The 22,145-nt window shown below is 49.0% G+C and overlaps 1 protein-coding gene across 2 annotated transcripts; it reads right to left on the reverse strand.

Annotated features, from left to right (window-relative positions):
• Positions 1-10: 10 nt before the first annotated feature.
• Positions 11-20,985, reverse strand: LOC149329739 (uncharacterized). 2 transcript variants are annotated; one of them, XM_089560447.1, is made up of 3 exons: positions 20,626-20,985; positions 804-863; positions 11-142 (listed from the first exon to the last, which is right to left on the reverse strand). In XM_089560447.1, the coding sequence occupies exons 1-2, from the start codon at positions 20,908-20,910 to the stop codon at positions 822-824; spliced, it is 327 nt and encodes a 108-aa protein (XP_089416573.1). In that variant the 5' UTR covers positions 20,911-20,985; the 3' UTR covers positions 11-142; positions 804-821. The 2 variants fall into 2 exon arrangements, with proteins under 2 accessions (XP_089416573.1, XP_089416572.1); XM_089560446.1 differs by lacking the exons at positions 11-142; positions 804-863 and adding an exon at positions 15,158-16,390 and having other exon boundaries at positions 20,626-20,969.
• Positions 20,986-22,145: the final 1,160 nt, after the last annotated feature.

Here is a 22,145-nt window from a genome sequence, read left to right on the forward strand (position 1 = left end):
CCGCGCCGGTCGCATCAGGAACTGCTGTTTCCGCCCCTTCAGAGAGCGCTCTTATCTTCTTCGTGGCGGTCGTCTAGGCGACAATCGCTACTGCACGAGTTGCCTCCCGTCGCAAGTGCAGCGCTGAACCGAGATACCACGCCTGGAAATATACGGGATGAAACGCCGCTAGGGTGGCTTAATAAATTGACCGCGAATCTTTCCCAGGTCAGGAACTATGCGGTACAGCGGGCACAGCTGTATTCCCAGGAGAATTGGGAAGGCAGTAATTTCGCTGAACTTAAAGAAAAAGATCACGGGTTTGGTTCCGGCTTATGAATTCTTCCCGCTGTCGCTATGTTCGGAAACATATCGGTGGTCTGTCGTATACATGACTACAATTTCAGCACACGCTAGCTTTTGATGGTCAGTTATTGCAGCTTCTCTCTAAGGAGTATATGCTGGCCAACAATAAAAATATTCAGAGATGAGGGCGTGCTATAGTTGTGCAGCAATAAATGTGCCTATTAGGGATTAATTGTCAAGGTACACTGAAATCAGACGCATGGAAGGAACGGGGTATTATACAACATGAGGAATGAAAAATGCGCAAACAGAGTTTAATGAAATTCTGCGCAGGCTGTTCAGTGTTTCGCACAAAAACTGGATAATATACACCACTCCATCCATACAAGCTGTGACAATTCTCGTAAACTCACTGCATAGATGTGAACACTACCGCCTGAAGGGTGCTGGAGATGAAGCCTGGAACAAATGGTGTAAAAACACGCCTTCCTAATAAGGCGCTTCTTATCCGGCCTCACCAAAAGTTGGTCAGCATCTCAGGTTCGTTGCCAGCCATTTTCCCAGTGAGCAGTGACTCCCTGTAATAACAAATAGCTTTTTGGCACCCAATCTTTGGTGTTGGTCATGGTCCCGTCAGAGATTTGCACAATACATAGCACAAGCACAGCGCAAGCACAAAAAAGAAAACAAGTAGCGATTGGTAGGTGCACTGAAATTTCGCTGGTCGCGTTAAATCAGGGTACTGTAATCAGGACGATCACAAATCTCTTGTAGACTGAGCAGCGCTTGCTTTCTGCGTCTACAACGGTCGAGATGTCGCAATGTCTAGGCTATGACCATGAGGAGTCATCTTATCTCCCTTCATTGTTTCGAAAGCAATCATCGGGTTCAGAGCCTCAACGATAGAAGTATCTCGAACTACAAGTACCTCACTTCTTTTCCAATCTTCGGTGCCAAGAGAGCCTGTCGGCATCAACGGCCACTGGTCTACGCCTAATTGAAACTGCCTGGGTCTTTTTCGCCACGTGCGGCTGCACAATGTCTTTTCAAGCGACTCCCAACGACTAGTAGGTCTGCAGGATTATCCGGGCCAGGACAGCGTTTCTATTGCGACCAATTGATCCGTCCTCTGATTTCTGTTACCCAGTTGTGTACAAATTGCTTCCATTTTAAGGAGACGCATCCTGTCCAGGAGACTCCACTAACGGAATCCTTTCGTTTGTTGTGGTCAACCTTGATGCTCAGAAAGCTGCTGAATGCATGGTTACCCTGTAGTACAGGTAATAGCCCCAATATTGGGACCGTATTAGCCAAGGCCGATGTTACAAAGAACGACAGTGATATCATCCATTCGCAATACTGGGCCGAATGCCTCTGCTCCTTAGGTAGGCAAGGTCATATGCTCCTAAAAGCTCTACGTGATGAACTGCGATGGCACTGGAAGCGGTAACGTCGTGTTATCTTTCTTTACGTCTATGCTGTTTATTGTTTCTTCAGAATTCGTATGAAAGGCGTTAAAAAAGCCAAGAAATTTAAGAAAGCTAAAAATTCTTGCAGCTACGCGTAGGACAAAATGCTTTAATTTAAACGAGAACACCTTCGATGGAATTCGGTCTGGTTAGGTTTAGGATTTACAAAAGAAAAAATCGAATGGGTCTGGAAATATTGGGCTGCTAATAAACATTTGCTGATGTCACCGTTCTTCAACTTCGTCATCCATTTCGCAGTGACATCAACCGATATTTATTAGCAGGTCAATGTTTCCGGAACCACACGATCTCTTCTTTTTGAGTCTTAAACATAACCAGACTGAATGCCATCGGAGATATTCTCGTTCGAATTTAGGAGAAGGAATTCAGGAAGTCCAACAGACTTGATACCGAGAAGCTCGAAGTTTCTTGTTCGGAATTTCAAGCAATGCCGAACACTTCGACTCATGTCGCATAGACCCTCCCCATTTTTTTATTCTTGTAGTTACTAGTTTGTCCTAGAAGGGACGCTACACTTCTATAACTTTTTAGGCTTTTAGTTAGGAGATCATTGACGTAAAACAATTCGCCAAGCGCTTTCGCGGTCGTCGTTTGCTGTTGCGAACTTGTTTGAAGTAGTAAACATTGGTTGCATTAAGTGGAAACAGGATTCACATGGTTTACAATGTCATGCCCTTTATACTGCACCCTTGAATGTCTTGTTGAGGATACTTGGAGCCAGTGCCTTCTCTGAAACAAAGGAAGCAAAACGCATCTCTATCTTCCCCTCTAATGTAGGTCTGTAGAAAAGTATTTTCTTTGTCAGGTGCTACTGCGATGGGGTGTGTTCGGAAGCTCAGCAGGATCTTCACTAAATCCTGCAGAAAATTGTCACCCTTTTCAAGACAGTGAATAAGAGAGCTGCATTCTTTGGAATATGAAGATTAATCGAAATCCATTTCAAGTTTGTGGTCAGTACTTATTCTCTAATAGTTCCTTGCGTGGCTTGTAGCGCAACTTTGCGGGGCCTAAGGTAAGGTTTTCAGTCCCTCCTGCATATGAAGATTTTATGTACTCTCTTATCATCTTCTCCTAAAGATCCAGATAACGACATAACGTCACGGCTCTAACATGGCAGTCTTGTGAACAAGACTCCCGGGTGGGAGCTTAAACGCCCTGACATCTGAGATTTTGAACAAGGTACCCTTGTGGCAACTGAAAATTCATGTCACCTGATTGTTCAATTTTTCGTCACCTACCAACATTACTAACCATTTCACATCATGCAGCTTTTATTCGAACTCTGTCGCCTACATAGCGTCTCTTCGTCCAAAGCTTGAATATGCATGCTCAGTGTGAGTCCGTCGTATTTCTTGTTTCAAGCCAACACTTGAATATTTTAACGTACTTGCTGACGAAGGGGGGCTTTATTAGCAGGCACGAAAGGGAAGGCCAGGCAAGCTGGGGCAACAACAGCGACAGACTCCACACGGCGCGAGCCCTACTTCGTCGTCGTCCCCTACTTCGTATGCGCCACCTGGCAATACTAGGTGGCATTATTCCCCCTTATGAAGAAAAAAAAAAAGAGCGCTGTCGCTGTCGACGTAAGGGTGAAACAAAAAATAAACAAAAAAACAAGCAAACTGCCGCAACTGAAGCGCGCGAAAACATCAGCACGGTTGCGTCACCGTGTATAGTACGGCTTCAGCCGCACAACGTGCACAGTGTCAGAGTCGGGCTGTCGGCGTCGCGGTTGCGCAGCACCGTCCGGAACCACTACATAGTTAACCTCACTCACACGCCGTACCACTCTGTAAGGGCCAAAATAGCGGGTGAGCAGTTTCTCACACAAGCCTTGGCGACGAACAGGAGTCCACACCCAGACTTGGTCACCGGGTTTGTAGTCAACCTGTCGGTGGCGAAGGTTGTAACGGCGCGCATCCGAGCTCTGCTGTTGCCCGATGTGCACGCGGGCCAGCTGACGGGCTTCTTCAGCACGTTGGGCAAACTGTTGGGCGTCTGGGGCGAGTTGGTCATCCTCTGGGCACTGGAGCATGGCATCAAGCATGCCCTGGACTTCGCGTCCGTACACAAGGCGAAACGGGGAGAAGCGCGTAGTTTCCTACAGGGCGGTGTTGTAGGCAAAGGTGACATACGGCAGGACCTCCTCCCAAGTTTTGTGTTGAACATCTACGTACATGGACAACATGTCCGCAAGGGTCCTGTTTAATCGTTCGGTCAAGCCATTGCTCTGCGGATGGTAGGCCGTGGTCTTGCGGTGTGTTGTGCAGCTCAGCCGAAAGATGTGGTCGATTAGTTGCCCTGTAAACGCCGTCCCTCTGTCTGTAATCACATGCGAAGGAGCGCCATGTCGCAGGACGATGTTGTACATGAAAAACTCTGCGACTTCTGAAACTGTGCCACGAGGGATCGCCTTGGTCTCGGCGTAGCGAGTCAAATAGTCGGTAGCAACTATGATCCACTTATTGCCGCCCTGCGACAAGGGGAAAGGGCCGAGGAGGTCCATGCCGATCTGGTCGAACGGAGCGCGAGGGGCAGTAACGGGCTTGAGAAAACCCGCCGGCTTAAGTGGTGGCGTTTTCCGGCGCTGGCATTCTCGGCAGCTTTTAACGTATCGTTTGACATCAGCAGAAAGTCCAGGCCAGTAATACATGTTCCGCACTCTGGCGAGCGTACGTGAAAAGCCCAAGTGGCCAGACGTGGGCTCATCGTGGCAGGCGAAAAGAACGTCAGATCGGAGGTCGGCTGGAATGACGAGAAGGTAAGGTCTATCGTTTCCCCTCGAGTTCTTCTTGTACAAGAGACCTTGCCGCAAACAGAAGGAGCCAAGACGTCGAGAGAAGTGGCGAGGTATAACCGTATCACTACCTTCAAGGGCGTCAATGAGAGGGCGAAGATCCGAGTCCGCCCTCTGCCGAGTCAGTAGGTCGGAGGCGGTGAGAGTACCAAGGAAGCCGCTGTCGTCATCGGGCGCTGCGTCGGCAGGATCAACTGGTGCACGCGACAGTGTGTCGGCGTCTTCGTGTCTGCGGCCGGACTTGTAAACAATAGTAATGTCAAATTCCTGGAGCCGTAAGCTCCAGCGTGCCAGGCGTCCAGATGGGTCTCGCAAATTTGCCAGCCAGCATAGGCAGTGGTGATCGGTGACCACTTTGAATGGGCGGCCGTAAAGATAAGGGCGAAACTTCATTGTGGCCCACACGACCGCAAGACATTCTTTTTCAGACGTCGAGTAATTGCTCTCGGCGCGGGAGAGAGTACGGCTAGCATAGGCGATAACCCTCTCAAGGCCGTCTTGGTGTTGAACAAGGACCGCGCCAAGACCGATGTTACTGGCGTCGGTGTGGACCTCGGTATCGGCATCTTCGTCGAAGTGCGCAAGAACGGGAGGTGTTTGAAGGCGCTGGCGGAGCGTAGAGAAAGCGGTCTGTTGCTCAGTGGTCCAGACAAACGAGGTGGTATTCCTGGTGAGGCGCGTCAACGGCTCAGCAATCGTGTTAAAGTCCGCAATAAAGCGCCGATAATACGCGCAGAGACCCAGGAAGCGCTGGACAGCTTTCTTGTCGGTCGGAACGGGAAAACGTGCGACGGCGGCAGTCTTTTCGGGGTCCGGTCGCACTCCCTCAGCGCTCACAACGTGACCCAGAAATTTGAGCTCTTCGTAACCGAAATGACACTTCTGGGGCTTCAGGGAAAGGTCTGCCGAGCGGAGGGCTTTGAGGACAGCCCGCAGGCGCTGGAGATGCTGTTCAAACGTTTCCGAAAAAACTACGACGTCGTTCAAGTAAACAAGACAGCTTTGCCACTTGAGGCCTGTGAGGACGGTGTCCATCATCCGTCGGAACGTAGCCGGGGCGGAGCACAAACCGAAAGGAAGCACTTTAAATTCATAGAGGCCATCTGGAGTCACAAAGGCGGTTTCTTCGCGGTCCCGTTCGTCTACTTCAATTTGCCAATAGCCGCTCTTTAAGTCAATGGATGAGAAGTACTTAGCGCGCCGTAATCTATCCAGCGAGTCGTCAATGCGCGGCAACGAGTAGATGTCCTTTTTGGTCACACTGTTCAGTTTGCCATAGTCGACACAAAACCGGAGAGTGCCGTCCTTCTTCTTAACAAGGACTACAGGTGAAGATCACGGGCTTTGGGAAGGTTGAACAACGCCATCGTCAAGCATTTCCTGAACCTGAGTTTGGATAACCGCCCGTTCTTTAGCAGAAACACGATAAGGCTGCTGTCGTATAGGGCGAGCGTCGTCATAGGTGATGATGCGGTGCTGCGTGATGGGTGTTTGACGAACCTTCGAGGAGGAAGCGAAGCACGACTTGTATTCCTTCAGCAGCTGTTCCAAAGCCAGGCGTTGCTCCCGAGACAGGTGGCAGTTTATGTCGACGTTTTCAAGAGAAGGTTCGTCAGTGCCGGCTGCCGCGGACGCAAAACAAACGGGAATATCGGTAACAGGTTCGGCAGAAACGATAGCCGTTCCTGCAAAAAGGTGCCGGTACTCATTAGAAAAATTAGTGACCAGGACCGCAGACCGGCCACCACGAAGCGTCAGTAGACTGCGAGCGGCGCAGATGCCTTGAGTAAGCAGGAGTGTCTTGTAATAAAAACAGCGCAAGGACACAGGACGAGAACGGAGAGTAGACACACACGGCGCTGAACCTACAACATCTACGCACTCAGAAACACATTTTGAGCGGTCATCTACTGCCGCCCTAGACGATACACTGCGAGCAAAACCAAGCTTTTCAACAGTCTTCATACCGGTTTCCAAACAAAACTTTGGTCCTAGGCGTAGGGTCTTCTCTTGGCGAGGATCCACGGTGATGTCCCCAAGCACCAAAAGTTTGCCTTCAGCTTGCTGCCGCTTGGCTGCTCTTGGAAACGAAGAGCGCACAGTTTTCCACAGGAATTCCGTGAGCTGTTCTGAAGTCTTGCACCACTCGCGGAAGAGGCGTTGATTCCGGCGTACATCCTCGCAGCAGCACCTTGTCCGAAGCATGTCCTTGAAAAACCTCGCCTGTCTCCAATATTCACTCTGGATAATCTTGCACATTCTCCTGGTATGGCCCACAGATGGTCTCAACATTCCACACATGGCTTGCAGACCTGTAGGGCAGGTTCCATGACGGAGATGGTAGGAGGCTGAGCGGGCACGGCAAATGCACACGGCGATGAGCGGAGACAAAACAGCTGGTTGTGACAAATCCAGGTGTCGACATGTAAAAGAGGCCCAGGAACTAGAAATGAACTGTAGTAAAATGGCAGTTTGGGCGAGTTGGTTAAGCATCCTGTAATAAAAACAGCGCAAGGACACAGGACGAGAACGGAGAGTAGACACACACGGCGCTGAACCTACAACATCTACGCACTCAAAAACACATTTTGAGCGGTCATCTACTGCTGCCCTAGACGATACACTGCGAGCAAAACCAAGCTTTTGAACAGTCTTCATACCGGTTTCCAAACAAAACTTTGGTCCTAGGCGTAGGGTCTTCTCTTGGCGAGGATCCACGGTGATGTCCCCAAGCACCAAAAGTTTGCCTTCAGCTTGCTGCCGCTTGGCTGCTCTTGGAAACGAAGAGCGCACAGTTTGGTGCTTGGGGACATCACCGTGGATCCTCGCCAAGAGAAGGCCCTAGGCCTAGGACCAAAGTTTTGTTTGGAAACCGGTATGAAGACTGTTGAAAAGCTTGGTTTTGCTCGCAGTGTATCGTCTAGGGCAGCAGTAGATGACCGCTCAAAATGTGTTTCTGAGTGCGTAGATGTTGTAGGTTCAGCGCCGTGTGTGTCTACTCTCCGTTCTCGTCCTGTGTCCTTGCGCTGTTTTTATTACAAGATGCTTAACCAACTCGCCCAAACAGCCATTTTACTACAGTTCATTTCTAGTTCCTGGGCCTCTTTTACATGTCGACACCTGGATTTGTCACAACCAGCTGTTTTGTCTCCGCTCATCGCCGTGTGCATTTGCCGTGCCCGCTCAGCCTCCTACCATCTCCGTCATGGAACCTGCCCTACGGATCTGCAAGCCATGTGTGGAATGTTGAGACCATCTGTGGGCCATACCAGGAGAATGTGCAAGATTATCCAGAGTGAATATTGGAGACAGGCGAGGTTTTTCAAGGACATGCTTCGGACAAGGTGCTGCTGCGAGGATGTACGCCGGAATCAACGCCTCTTCCGCGAGTGGTGCAAGACTACAGAACAGCTCACGGAATTCCTGTGGAAAACTGTGCGCTCTTCGTTTCCAGGAGCAGCCAAGCGGCAGCAAGCTGAAGGAAAACTTTGGGTGCTTCGGGACATCACCGTGGATCCTCGCCAAGAGAAGACCCTACGCCTAGGACCAAAGTTTTGTTTGGAAACCGGTATGAAGACTGTTGAAAAGCTTGGTTTTGCTCGCAGTGTATCGTCTAGGGCAGCAGTACATGACCGCTCAAAATGTGTTTCTGAGTGCGTAGATGTTGTAGGTTCAGCGCCGTGTGTGTCTACTCTCCGTTCTCGTCCTGTGTCCTTGCGCTGTTTTTATTACAAGATGCTTAACCAACTCGCCCAAACTGCCATTTTAAACCAGGAGTGAACGGTTAGCCTCGGCGACTGCTTCTGCATCATGCAAGTCGTTGCAAGTGACTTCAACCAAAACACTGCTCCGTGGCGGCAACGTGACACTGTCAGCAGAAACACGAAGGGCGGCACTGCGGTGGAAGAGTCGGCGACGTGGGTGGCTTGACTGGTCGAAAAGGTGATGATTCGTTGCCGGAGGTCGATAACAGCACCATACTCCCGCAGAAAGTCAATGCCGATAATGAGATCGCGGAAGCAATTGCACAGAACTACACAACTGACGACGAACGTAGATCCCTGAATCTGAACGCGAGCCGTGCAAATACCCTTTGGAGTAACGAGATGACCACCGGCAGTACGGAGATGCACTACAGAACAAGGCGTAAGGACTTTTTTTAGAAGAGTCGCCAATTTATCACTCATAATTGAATAGTCGGCCCCGGTGTCCACTAATGCACTGACTCTGTGACCGTCGAGAAGAACAGGTATGTCCAAGGAAACGCAGCTGTCTTGGTCAGATGACGGTACTATCTGTTCACGGTCGGAGCGTAGCGGCGGCGGCGGGAGGTCTTCAGCGCAGCGACTCCCAGCGACCTCGGCCCCGAAGGTCGCTGGTCTCAGTTTTCCCGGCGAGGGCTCGGCGAGCGACCCTGTACTGCTCGCGGGGAGCTGTGCGGGTTCGGGGAAGAGCGCCGCGGAGAAGATGAGCGCGGCTGATGCGGCACACGGGCTGAAAGTCGCTGTTCCGCGAGGAAGTCTTGAATGGCTGGAGGCCGGTGGCCAAACCGGGGTCTGGGCGAATCGGCTCGAAAGCCCTGCAGACCGAGGCGTCGATAAGAGCAATTGCGGTAGAGATGGCCTGGTTCTCCGCAGTGAAAGCAGAGTGGCCGGTTGTCAGGTGTGCGCCAGACATCGGTCTCCCGCAAGTGCACTCGGCGATCGTCGAAATACGGGACTGGTGGAACTGGGGACAGCGGTGCAGGAGGCGTTACTGGAATCGGCGGTTGCGAAGCTGCAGCCGGGCGTCTCGCAACTTCGGCATAGGTGGGGCGGCTGTAGTCTCCCGGCAGAGGTGGTGTTTCGACGGTAGGACCCCTGAACGCCTGTTGCACCTCCTCGCGAACAAGAGCAGAAATCGAACCAAGTGCAGACTGCGAAGGGCTGCAAAACTTGAGGACCTCTTCACGCACGATGGTGCGAATCAGTTCGCGCAAATCGTCAGGGTGGCTCCCGGCGGTGGCAAACGATTCGGTGACTGCAGCAGCATGCACGGGCCGGTTGTAAGTCGCAGAACGTTGTTGAAGAACCTTTTCCATCGTCGCGGCCTCGGCAAGGAATGCAGCGACGGTCGATGGTGGGCTGCGCACGAGGCCTGCAAAGAGCTGTTCTTTGACACCGCGCATGAGTTGGCGCACCTTTTTCTCTTCGGGCATGGCCGGGTCAGCTCGCCGGAAGAGCCGAGTCATATCCTCCACGTACATGGTTACAGACTCATTCGGCATTTGAATGCGAGACTGCAAAGCCCGTTCAGCCCGTTTTCGGCGATCCGTGCTGGTGTAGGTCTCCAGCAGGCGTCGGCGGAACTCATGCCATGATGTTAGCGCAGCTTCTCGGTTCTCGTACCACGTACGTGCCCCATCCTCCAGGCTAAAGAAGACGTTTCGAAGCTTGGCTGCGTCGTCCCACTGGTTGAACGAGTCCACGCGTTCAAACTCGACCAGCCAGTCTTCGACGTCTTCGAGCTGACTGCCATGGAATGGTTTGGGCAGTCGCGGATTCTGCAAGGTATAGTAGGCTGCAGCTGGCATAACAGGTCGATGGGTGGGTGCTCTTGCAGACTCCAAAAGCCCGTGTTCGGGAGGTAGGCCTTGGCTTCTCCGGCTAGCACGGTGCACAGGGGTTTCCACCAGCGAAGGACTGGAGCCCAGGGTATGCGGAGGAGTATTAGACATATACAGGGATCTTACCCAGCGCCTACACCAGACTAACGTGCTTGCTGACGAAGGGGGGCTTTATTAGCAAGTACGAAAGGGAAGGCCAGGCAAGCTGGGGCAACAACAGCGACAGACTCCACACGGCGCGAGCCCTACTTCGTCGTCGTCCCCTACTTCGTATGCGCCACCTGGCAATACTAGGTGCCAATATGAGCGAAACCACGAATTTTGCCTCACCCACTCAGATTTTTCTTATATTTCTAGCGTCACTGGTATGAAATCTAAAGCTACCCTGCCTGACCTTCAGATACAACGCGAAATCTACAGGCTGAGCCTCTTTCACTAATTTTATCACTAATCCCTCACCGCTTTGAAATCAGCACATCTGGTCTCTTTCGTCACTCATCACGTTAAGACCTTTCGTCAACTTCGCGAACGCACTGCTACAGACTGCCATTCAACCTTTGCATAGGTAGCACTAAACTGGAATGGCCTGCCTATCGATTCCACATAACACGCGAGCACTGTCTATTTTTAGAACGCCATCGAGAGTATTATGCCAAAAAATTGGCAGTGGCTTAGCTCGGCCCAGGATATACGTATGGAAAGGTAAGGCATATCTTGGTTAGCCTTGGTTAATCTTGATTGCAAGTCTAGGTTAATCTGATTGTCTAGCTATGTTGTTGTTTCAATCATCCGACATGTTATCAGGCATGCGATACAGCTGGCGAAGCGAAAGGAGGCGAGCGCAACGACGAGGCAAGCGGTGTAACGTCATACCGAACGGCGGCGGCGGCTCCGCATTGAGGCGCGCAGTGTGACGTGGTGCCAGATGGCGCGGCGAGCACGCGGCGTCCGCCAGCTGCGGCGGTTGCCAGGCAACGGCTCAAGGTCGGTCTCTGTGCCTCCTCGGAGCACCGCCACAGCGAAATCGCAAGTTCGTGGCCAACGCAGCTTTCGCTACAGAACTAAACATTCTGACAGATTTGCCCGTCTGGTTGAGTTGAAAGGCTTATAATAAACTCTAACACATCTCAGACCAAGAACTTTAATTTGAAACCCAAAGTTTTCGAGCCAGCTCAGCCAGACGTTCATAATGTTCACGTCCTGCTCCTCGATGTGGTTGCCGTCCAGAGGACACTCGTCCGATCCGTCCTGGCTGCACTGCCCATAGCAACACTCGCACAGCACGTGCATGCAGGGGAGCAAGACAATCATCTTGCGCACCAGACCGCAGGCACTGCATACACGGTTGGCTGGAACAGGCTTGAGGAAAGTCAGGGGCCTCCAGTCAAGCTCCGGGGAGAATCCCACCAGCGTGTACTGTGGGCTTGAGGGAGGCATTGTTCGCCACGTACTACGTCTGCGGCACCGGTCTCATCAGGAGCTGCTTTTTCTGCGTCTTGAGAGCGAGGTCTTATCCCGTTCTCTGCGGTCGTCCAGGCGACAATCTTAACTCCCTTTCAAAGCGTGGAGATGCACGGAGATGCCGAGCGTCAACATATAATGGCGTTCACATCTGATGAGAAGCCGCCACGATTGAATAAAATACTGACCATGCAACTTTCGTGGGTCAAATGTTTACGGGAATTCCCCAAGCCGGAGTTGATTTGTAATAAGAGAGTAATTACTCATTAACATCCACCCAAGCGCAGCCATACGGCTACAAAGGCAACTTGGGAGATTCCCAAAAACATTCGACGAACACTGTTCCCACTTCGAGTTATTGATCAATTCGCTCTCGCCCTACCATAAGCTTGCCGTCCGGGTTAGCTCAGTTGATAAAGCTACTGCTACGTCGCAATTCCTCATGACACTATGAGACATGGCGTTCCAATTGGCCCTAGAGATTCAGACCGGATCCATGTCATTCAGCTCTCCAAAGACGAAGAAGACAAACATTCGCTTCAGCTTCATCGCCTACGAAAAAGAACTGCATGTACAATCGAGATAAGGAAGTGGGCATGAAACTTGTAGTAGCGATAGCGTGAGGTCTGCAAAGGGTGCACAAAAAGCGCTCCGATTGAAACTAAAAAAAGGGGGGAGTTTCCAGGTCTGAAGACGAAATTGACCACAAGAGGTGAGCAACTAAATCACGCAGTATTGACGAAAAGCTTTTTTTTTAATGCGAAAGTATTTCTAGGCTATGTTCACAGGGTCGTGTCACCAAAGCGTGTCACCACAACGCGTCCGCTGCGATTGTGACGTTCTCAGAAAGGATAACATCAAAAGAATAATTGTAATCAATACAGCACAATGTGAGAATACTGTGCAAAAAGTTTCATGTCAATAGGTTGGTTAGTTAATTGATTACAGCCGATAATGTAAAAAAAACGTTCAAATAGCACGGACGTCGATATAGTGAGTGGACGGAAAAACAGCCGTGGGTGGCAAAATAGTGGAAAAATAGGCAAAGAAATCAAAATAAAGTTTGAAGTTGATTGAAATGTGTTTTTTGACTGATAATTAATCGAACAAGAGAGTTTGATTGATATAGATGACTTAGTTAATTAGAAGCAAATTCAACGGACGGTTGAAAAGGCTGGACGGGTATACAGTAATTGGGCAGGAAAGCAAACGTTGCGCCAAATTTGATAGGTGAAAATGTGTTTGACAGCAAAAAAGGGTATAATCAGAGTAAATATGATTAATTTATTTAAATGAGCTATTTAAGTATACTGGGTTGACCCGCTACTATTATTCTAACAATTTTAAGCTATTAGTAAAGAAAGATGTATTACTACGAAAAACTGAGAAATATGTTAAACCACGAGTCTTTACAAACTATGGAAAGAAAGCCAGAAATTATTATGTACCTCAGATATTCAATGAACTAAGTGAGATACTGTACGATTTAAAACCACGAGCTGTAATGCTGAGAGAAGTAAGGAAATGGTGTTCAACTTTGTCTTGTAATATGGGATTTTTTTTTGCCAAGTGGGAAACTTGACCGGTTTCTTTTTTTTCGTTTTTTTATATTTTCTCGTTTTTATATTTGGTTCGCATAGGATTGTATTACATGTATTTACCTTCTATTATTATTTTTTCCTGTTATGTGAATATTGTGAATGTATAAGGATGCAACACTGGCTGCCTGGTCTTCTAACAAGCACTATGTGCTTAGATTGACCAGTACTTCTTTTTGTACACTTTGCTATGAAATAAAGACTTCACTTCACTTCACTTCAATTAAGATAATAATTAGAGAAATTGGGAATCAGAGGCAAAGTGGGGCGACCATTGTCGAGGAGACGTCAATGCTTTCGCATTCTCCCAATGCGGGTAGCCGCAGTGATCTCTTAAGTTTTTTGTTTGTTAATTTTTGAAAGCTGCCTTCACGCGGATTTATCGCTCTGTTTGTGATGCAAGACACGACCAGATTTATCTCGATTGATCGCGCCCGGGCCGTGCCGATTCGGTATTGTTCCAGGCTGTTCAGATTGCATTGCTCGCCGTATCTCGATAGTTCGTTGCCGGCTTTTAATTAAGCGCAGCTTATAGCGCCAGGCATTCCGTTTGTCGACCACCGAGCAGTTGCTAATGCACCGCCGAGTTATTGTGTTCTTTGCGGGCGCAGGTCTGTCAGATATACCGATTCTTCCATAAGGCGTTTTAGAGCGTCACTCCGAGGAATGACCTTCAAGCGGTAGAGCGGGGAGGTGTGGCTGTGACGTCATACCACGTGACTCGCTGCGCCTCCACGCAGCTGCAGCGCACGGAGCCGGCTTCGTTCACTCGCCTTCGCAACTGCGTTGAACAACTTCATTCAACGCTCATCTCACAGTTGCGCTGAACCACGTGACTTGCCGCTCATTAAGATAAGATAACAAGTGCGAAACATTGGTTGATATGCGCAGATAACCACTGAGGAGTTGCGCGCTGGAAGCAGTGCTTCGGCTGTGAATCGCAGACGGTTGATTTAACCTGATGATTCTTAGATCGAGAACTTCGGCAGGGCGCCATGGCGAAGGATAGAGCAAGGAAACGTTAAAGAGCAGCAAACCGTGCCTGATCATGCTTACCGAGCTTGCACTCTCTAAACTAGGTTCAGCCTCTTTGAACCCCAGCCAGTTTTTTGCTGTCTTCCTGCTAGCCTGACTACGTCATCATTACGTGACAATATTATTGGCTCGGTAAACAAAGAAGGGACAAAGAAATGCCTCGACAACTACGGGTTACTTCAGAGACAACGTGGCGATGTACTATTTTAAACGAAGACAACAATTCGAAGTTTCTAAGGATGCTCGGAACGTGTAGATCGAGTTCCCGCGATAATAAGACGAGTTCAGATTCCTCCTTTGTGCACTTTTAAAGCCCAAGGTACAGAAACTCAAGGGGCACAGTTGGAACTATCGAAGAGCTGCACTGACGGGAGCTCTAAAGCAATCCCTATAATAAGAGAGAAAAATCGAATTATTTCGCCTCGAATTCTTTCGCGCCTCGTTTCTACCTTGTGACCTATTTTTGCATAAATAATTGACAGCATTATGGAAACAAAACGGAAACTTTGAGAGTAATGCATAACGTTTGGCGAGTTGTGATTCATCCTGTTAAACTTGGCGCGAGCATAGAAAATAAAGACACAGAAGAAGCACACAGGATAAACGTTGGATTTGCTGAAAATAAAAACAGCCTTGGGTACTACCATCTCAAATGTAGGCAGGTGCAACTTCACTCAGTAAATTTAAAAATAAACACTAACAAATGAAAAACAGGCTTCTGCCATTTCAAATAACCCATACCTATTTGTAGGTCTTTCGTTTACATGTCTTTGGGGACTAAAATCTGAGCAGAAATGTACAAGTCGTCGTGGCTTAAAATAGAAGTATGTAACGTACAAGAAAATCAGACACAGTAAGCAAGAAGACTTGCAAGATAGACTTTCACAGCAGTTCTGTTTATTAACCTTCTGCCTAATTTCATACTATGGACCAAATAATTGTCCGAAAAAAAAACGCAGCAGTACAATGGTTTTCGGGCGCACAAAAACGAAGGAGACGACCTCTTTGTGTGCTGAAGTTTGCTTCAAGACAAAAGCTCCCACTTAACACGAAGCTGATCATTTTCTACGTATCCGTCTTTTATCAGATCACCGAGGTTAAAAGAACCAGGAATGTAACCAATAGAGTTGCTTGATTCCCTTGGCTTTTGATGTCTTTCTTGTCTTCCACACGGCTTGCATTCCAGCACAAGCTCTGCACGTCCCTTGGGATGAATCACACTCATCCGCATTTTATGCTCGAATGGCCATTGAATAAAGTCGTCCATGTCACCCTTGTGCAGAGTGTACCTGGCGTGCAGTGTCGCAGAATCCTCACTCTTTATGAGCAGAACGCCAGGAGACATGCAGTAGCCCCGAAGGTAAAGCTGCTCGCTGTCATACGCAGCCCAGCCTTCCTTTGTCGCAGTGTCATGAAGCGTTTTCACGTCCTTGACAAAAAACACCATACACTGCTCTTCTTGTGGTTCCATGAGTCGAAGCATGACACGGTCGAATCCCTTTTCACTATTCTCGTTCACGTCCGCGTTCAGTTGTGTTACGGGAGCTGCAATCTGTGTCAGTCCGTCCCGTGTTTTGCGCAGACCATCCTTGAGTGTTTTTTGAAAGCTGTTGACGCTTCTAGAAAAAATGCCAGTTTCATCGGTGCATGCGGGAAAATTTTCATTAAGTTCCACTTTGGGCGCAACTGTGGCACGTACACTTTTTCTTGCACTATCGGGATTTTGTCTTGTTGAGACCGCCGGTTCAGGCCTTATTGTCTCTTTCAGTGTGTTTATACTGTCGGAAATTTCTCTTAATATGTCCCCATGTGCGCGGATGTCGACAGCCATTGGCCTCAGATAAGTTGACAGTTCATCCGCCTGCGTTTCGAAGGCTGCTTGGAGAGAAGTCAAAAATGCTGCCCCATCCAGTTTACCCGGCGGAGCGTGGTTTTCGGAAGCAAAGGAAGAGCCGCAACTGGGTGATGCGAGATGCTCGCACACATCTCGGCAAAGAACGGTGGCCGAGCACTTGGGACAATGGACGGAGTGGTGTTCACATTCCCGCAGGAAATGCTGGGTGATCCCTGAAGCAGCTGTCGCATACTGGCAGCCAGAGCCTTCGTTCCAGCACATGACCTGCAAGGCGGGAGGATGCAACACTTGAAGATAAGCCGCGAGAACATGCCGAGGAACTGAGTTTTTTTCATTATTTGGAGAAAGTGTGCCCTTCCGTCCATTTGTGCACTGTGTCCCAAGAAGCGCGTTTATTTTTAAAAAATGTTTAACCAAATTCAGGCCCTGTGTTTGAGTTATTAGAAGAGTGAGTGCAGGGCCGTTTCGCTCTGAACGCCGCAAAGCTTGCCGATGTGCCAGTTTTCCATTGTCCACTTTTTGTGATCGCCTTCCCAATTCCACCGCAAGGAACCGTTGGCGTACAGAAGCCATCGCTATAGGCATATCCACAAGCGACGCATATATCCCCAGCAGCCCAGCTAATCGGCCCAGCATTGAAAATGTGCTGGCAAAAGCCGGTCTTATAAAAGACCACAGTGGAAACACCCATTTTCAATAATGGGCAGGCTACCTGGGCTGCTTGGGTTACCCACGTCCAGTAAAGAGGTGCAGCTGCGGCACTTACTATCAGCCGTTTGTATCTGGTTACTACGCCGCGACGAATCAATTTGGAATACGAATAGATGGAGTTGGAGTCTCCCTTCACCGAGTACGGCGCAAGGTTATCGTCTCCTCCCGAGGCTAACGGGGAGGGTATGCGAGCGCGATAATCTACTGCGCGTGTTCGCTGGCGCTGGAATGTGGTTAAGATACACAGAACAGGAATGCAGTTGGGGGAAATGGGGAAGTCGGCGGGTCTTCTGGTGCGTCTGGTTGTGACAAAGCATCGACGTGAATATTATGAGGATCATGAGCATGGCTGATAATCGAGTGCATGCATACAGGACATGGGTATATAAATGAACTACATTTCAAGTGGAGTAGCAGGCAAGGGTCACCTTACCGCCGGCCGACCTCTCCATCCATTCCTTTCATTAAATTACTTTTTTTTCTCTGTCTCCCTCCATTTCAAGTGGGGATGAACGAAAGAGAAGCTATGGCACTGTACATCGCTTGGCGTTCAAGTTCCAACAGATGCCCGTATCCGCGGTATTTGCTGCACGAGAGTTATTATCAGGATGAGAGTGGCTGTAAACAGCGATGGCTCCCCATTTTGTTGTACGTGATGCATCGGTATAAAGTATGCGCGTTTGAGGTTCAGTTGAGGCTGACACTGGCTTGGCAAGTGTGGATCGATTGTCTGCAGCTCACAGTACGACATGGGGAAGTGTTGAGAGGAAATTTGCAAGCTCTATTTTCCTCACGCTGCTTGGTGAGTTCAGTGAGGGTATTAACATTGTCGTACTTCTGAAGGACGGCTATGATTGTAATGCGGGAAAGATAAATTACGACGCGCATAGCCTCATGGTTAATAGGTTCGAGGGAGTCCCACCGTCAGCAGGTGTTGCGATGAAATTGTGCCCGGTGTACCATCCTTGGCTATCGGATAGAACGCACGAACTAGTGAGCCATATGAGCAAGTGCACCAAGAGCGCACAGATATACGGCGGGTAACACCAAGCGTTGCGTCAGCTAATTTACGGAAGGCTATTAGCCACGAACTGCCGGTCGCAGATTTGTGAAGAAGATCAAGAATCGGACCGTTTATACATGGGGGATCGGGGAATTGCCGAAAGTAAAATTAAACAAAGGAACTTTGCGCAAAACAGCTTTGTTTCCATTGCAAATCACAGAGGACTTAGCAGGCGATGGGATCAGGCCGAGAAAGAGGAGAAAGCTGAGATGTTAAGACATCCAGTGTGCGTGCTGTAGGGCCGACTGTTGGTCTTCTGGTATTGTGATCTACGTTGCTTATGTAACCGCTTTGTTCAAGGCTAAAGAATAAGTGTCACATTCTGCTTCTTTTTTTTTTGAGTTTTGGAAATGCACGGCTGGATGGCTGCAGTTTGTTCTGGGTTCACAAAAGTGTTCTTATCAGTACTGTACACTGAACCTGTTTCGTGGAGCCCGCTTTGTACCACTATGGAGCAACATAAGAATCTTCAACTACTGGAGGACTACAGAGATGCTGAGTACAGATGCATTCAATTTTTTTTTTCGAATAAGAAATTGGTTGCAGCGCTTTTTCTAGCTTCGTTGATAATTTTTTCAGCAGCAGAATAACATTTATTCCAGGTATAAAAGAATTTAAAAACGTAATGTTTTCCCGCTCCCGTTGACTGAATCTCAGGACGTAGAATAAGAAAATGAGATCGACATCATCAACGAGAAGTTAAGGACACTGTGGCCTTTGGTTTAAAGATTCGAAATTGAAGCAGTATCAAGTTTTTCGCAGGATGTTTTACGAAATGGCCAGAAGAGCGGGGGTGTCGATGCTTCTAATTACAATTTTATCCTCTTCCGAATTATGGAAGTTCCGTTATTAGTGAAATTGTGCTCTCACACCCAGAAACTAGACAAAAGCATTTTTTTAACGTGAAAAAGTTCATGAACGCAATTTCTCACGCATAATAAAATTTCACTACAACAAGCAATATATCCGCACATCTGCATTCGGCAGGTTTGTAATTTTTTGCTATTACCTTTTTTGCCACTGTAAATGACGTTCCCCAATGGTTTCCTATGGCAGTCTTAACTACTCGACGCGAGCGATTGAAAAGCATTAAAAGAAGAGTTTTGCTCCGCATCGGAAGGGTGGACCATAACCTTCAATATTTCCAAAACAGTATCTTAGTTTTCCACGCCGCCGCGGTGGCTCAGTGGTTATGGGGCTCGGCTGCTGACCCGAAAGACGCGGGTTCGATCCCGGCCGCGGCGGTTGAATTTCTTTGGAGGAGAAATTCCAGAGGCCCGTGTACTGTGCGATGTCAGCGCACGTTAAAGAACCCCAAGTGGTCGAAATATCCGGAGCCCTCAACTACGGCGTCTCTCATAGCCTTAGTCGCTTTGGGACGTTAAACCCCGTAAACTAAACTAAACTAAACTTACAGTATTCCAATATTCAAAATTTTCCTCCAAGTGGTCGTTAGAGCCAGGCGATAAGTCGAACTAGACCAACTTGTGTCTTTCTTGGGACAGCAAACTGTTTGCCTAACTCGCCGTCAACTATGGCATTGCACGTTGAATTGGAAACTTTGGCCCGACTAGGCGCTTTCGAGGGTAGATCCTTGGCGTAGCAGCCATAGGCAAGACAACAGGGGGGATATCGCACGCTATTGTCCAGCGAAACAGATAACGCTCGGCTTCTGATAGCGCTGGCGACGTTCCTGCGAAGCAAATTCAAGTACAGCCTTTCTGATTTTGAATAGCATCACGTGACTGTCGACCCTTTCGCATAATAGTGCCTCATGACGGCGATAAACCGGGAAATCGGTGAAGGTTCGTGTAAGTGTTTGGAATCCTTGTAGCGGGAACGCCGTCTGCTAAGCTGTTCTGTTCCGAAAAACACACGCTCTACAATATTTTGTTAAAAAAAAATAGATGCCAAGCAGAGGACGTGCGTGAGTAAAGGCAGTCCCTGCCACGCGCTTTACCTTTTTTGTTGTTAAAGCGTGTGTAAGCGCAAGAAAATTGGTCAAGCTCGTTTTCAATCAATCAATTTCTCTTTCGTATGACTGGAGCATGGGTTCAGGAAATGGAGTGAATATTTAAAAAAGAAATAGTCAAGAAAGGAAACTCACGAGCTCGCCAGAAGGATTAATGCCATGCGATGTGAATTTTGATTTGCCACAGCGCTCTGCGAAGTGGAAACCCAGTCACGGGGCTCTGAATTAAAAATAAAGCAACGCAGCTTTCAAGGAAGGTTTTCTGGACATCTTCACATCTTTTCTTTCTTTTTTTGGAAGGGGAGGTGGGGGGGGTCGCGCGAAGTCTCGCCGATTGCACCGCTTGTCGCAGTTATAAGACCCCAACACACCTGGCGTTCGGCGACCACCCGATATGATTAAAAATATGGAAGGCTCTAAAAACTGAAGTGATATTCAAGCTGACACCATCGCGTAATAAGTTAGTAGCCAAAGGAGCCCAAGGTTGCTCTCCCCGAGCGACCAATTATTAATTTAACTGCCACCTGCCATGGTGGGGCAGGTTACGATGGCACCGCAAGGTCATGCGAGCTAGGTGGCCCACCGGCCTCCTTGGCTGCTCTCTAAGGACCACGTGCAAGAGCCATGCTCGTGATTCCACGCTCGCAATGCCGAAGCCAGGTTTTCTGGGTAACGAGGCCTTCAGCGCTATCGCTTTAAAAAAAAAGTTGACTGTAGCAGTGCAACCACATTTTCTGTTTCCTTTTCACTTACCTCTCTTCTCAGCATCTCGTCGGCAGGGCATTCCATCATATGGACGTCCTCCTTCCCATAGGGATTGCCGTCGAGCGGGCACACCTGCGAACCGTCCTGTGCGCATTGCTCGCAGCAAGACTCGCACAGCACGTGCATGCAGGGCAGCAAGGCGGCTGCCTTGCGCACCAGACCGCAAGTGCTGCATACCCGGTTCGCTGGAATAGGCTTCAGGAAGGTCAGGGGCCTCCAGTCGAGCTCTGGTGAAAACCCCACCAGTGTGTACTGCGGGCTTGAGGGAGGCATCGCTCTTGAAGTGTTTTCGCTGCGACGAGTGCTCCAGGAACTACTTTCGTCCCTTCACAGCGCGCTCTTATCAGTCTCGCAACGGTTGCCAAGGCCACGATCGCGACTGGACGTGGGGCCTATCGTCCAAAGATTGGCGGACAGTTTACTGAACTGTATCCTAAACGCCGATATAAGCTGTCGTTCACTCTTGTTCATCCGCCGGCGCCAGTCTATGCATAAGCTGGTAACGAAGCTTTCAAGAAGCTCAGGCATTTAAAACGAGTGGCACGAATGGGTATGGGGTTTTGCTTTTATGTAGTTTAACATCCCACAGTGACTCAGGCTATGAGGGACGCCGCAAGGCTGTGGTCAATTTCGACCACCTGGGTTTGTTAACGTACAGTACACTAACATCGCACAGTACAGCTACCTGTAGCATTTCGCAACCATGGAAATACAACCACCGAAGCCTGGATCGAAAGCGCATCTTTCGGGTCAGCAGCCGAGTGCCATAACCACTGAGCCATCGAGCCGACTCAGCGGCGTAAAGTGACTTGTCAGCAACTCATGGTGTTTGACGTTCAAAGGGCGGGGTAAAGGAGAAACTTTACCGGCTATCCGAGTAAAGCAGAACACCTGGCCAGGAGAAGTGTTGTAATCGTTTCCACTTGATTGGTACCCTGAAGCCCTTGGAAGCTGATTTCACGTCTCTTGCATTGTGCCTTATGATGCTACCGAACCAAGTAGCTCGCAGGAAACGCCTTTGCGAGAGCCACCATGCGTTGCAAGCTAGGAACAATGGATACCACAAGCGCTACGTCGTAGGTTCTGTGTGCTTGTTTGCATGATTGTTTTAGGTTTGTCAGAACGTTTGGAGCTAGAAAAAAGAAAAAAAAAACAAAACATCAGGCAGAATAAATCCAAACAATCCAGCAGAAGAGAGAGAGCTTAAGCACAAGTAGCAAGTAGGATGTAGTGGCGTATGTCTCGATCACTTCCTGCTAGAGGGCCCAGCAAAATATATAGTTTAGTGACACTCCTGTGTTCCTCTTAGAAATGCAATGGTATTTTGATCACTTCTGTCAATCCTTATGCTGTTCAGTGTTAAAAGCAGGCAGCTAGCGTGGTGACTGAGACGGGGTCGTTGAAGCGGCGCCAACATTCGCGCTTCAATTGTTGCAACACGCAAGACTCTACGCGCATGCCCAGATACGGCTGGACGAGAGGGCGATGCAAGGATGAGGAGGCGGAGA

The sequence above is a fragment of the Amblyomma mixtum genome, chromosome 9 (genome assembly GCF_055824585.1).
Source record: "Amblyomma mixtum isolate Tamu chromosome 9, ASM5582458v1, whole genome shotgun sequence".
Lineage (NCBI taxonomy): Eukaryota > Metazoa > Arthropoda > Arachnida > Ixodida > Ixodidae > Amblyomma > Amblyomma mixtum.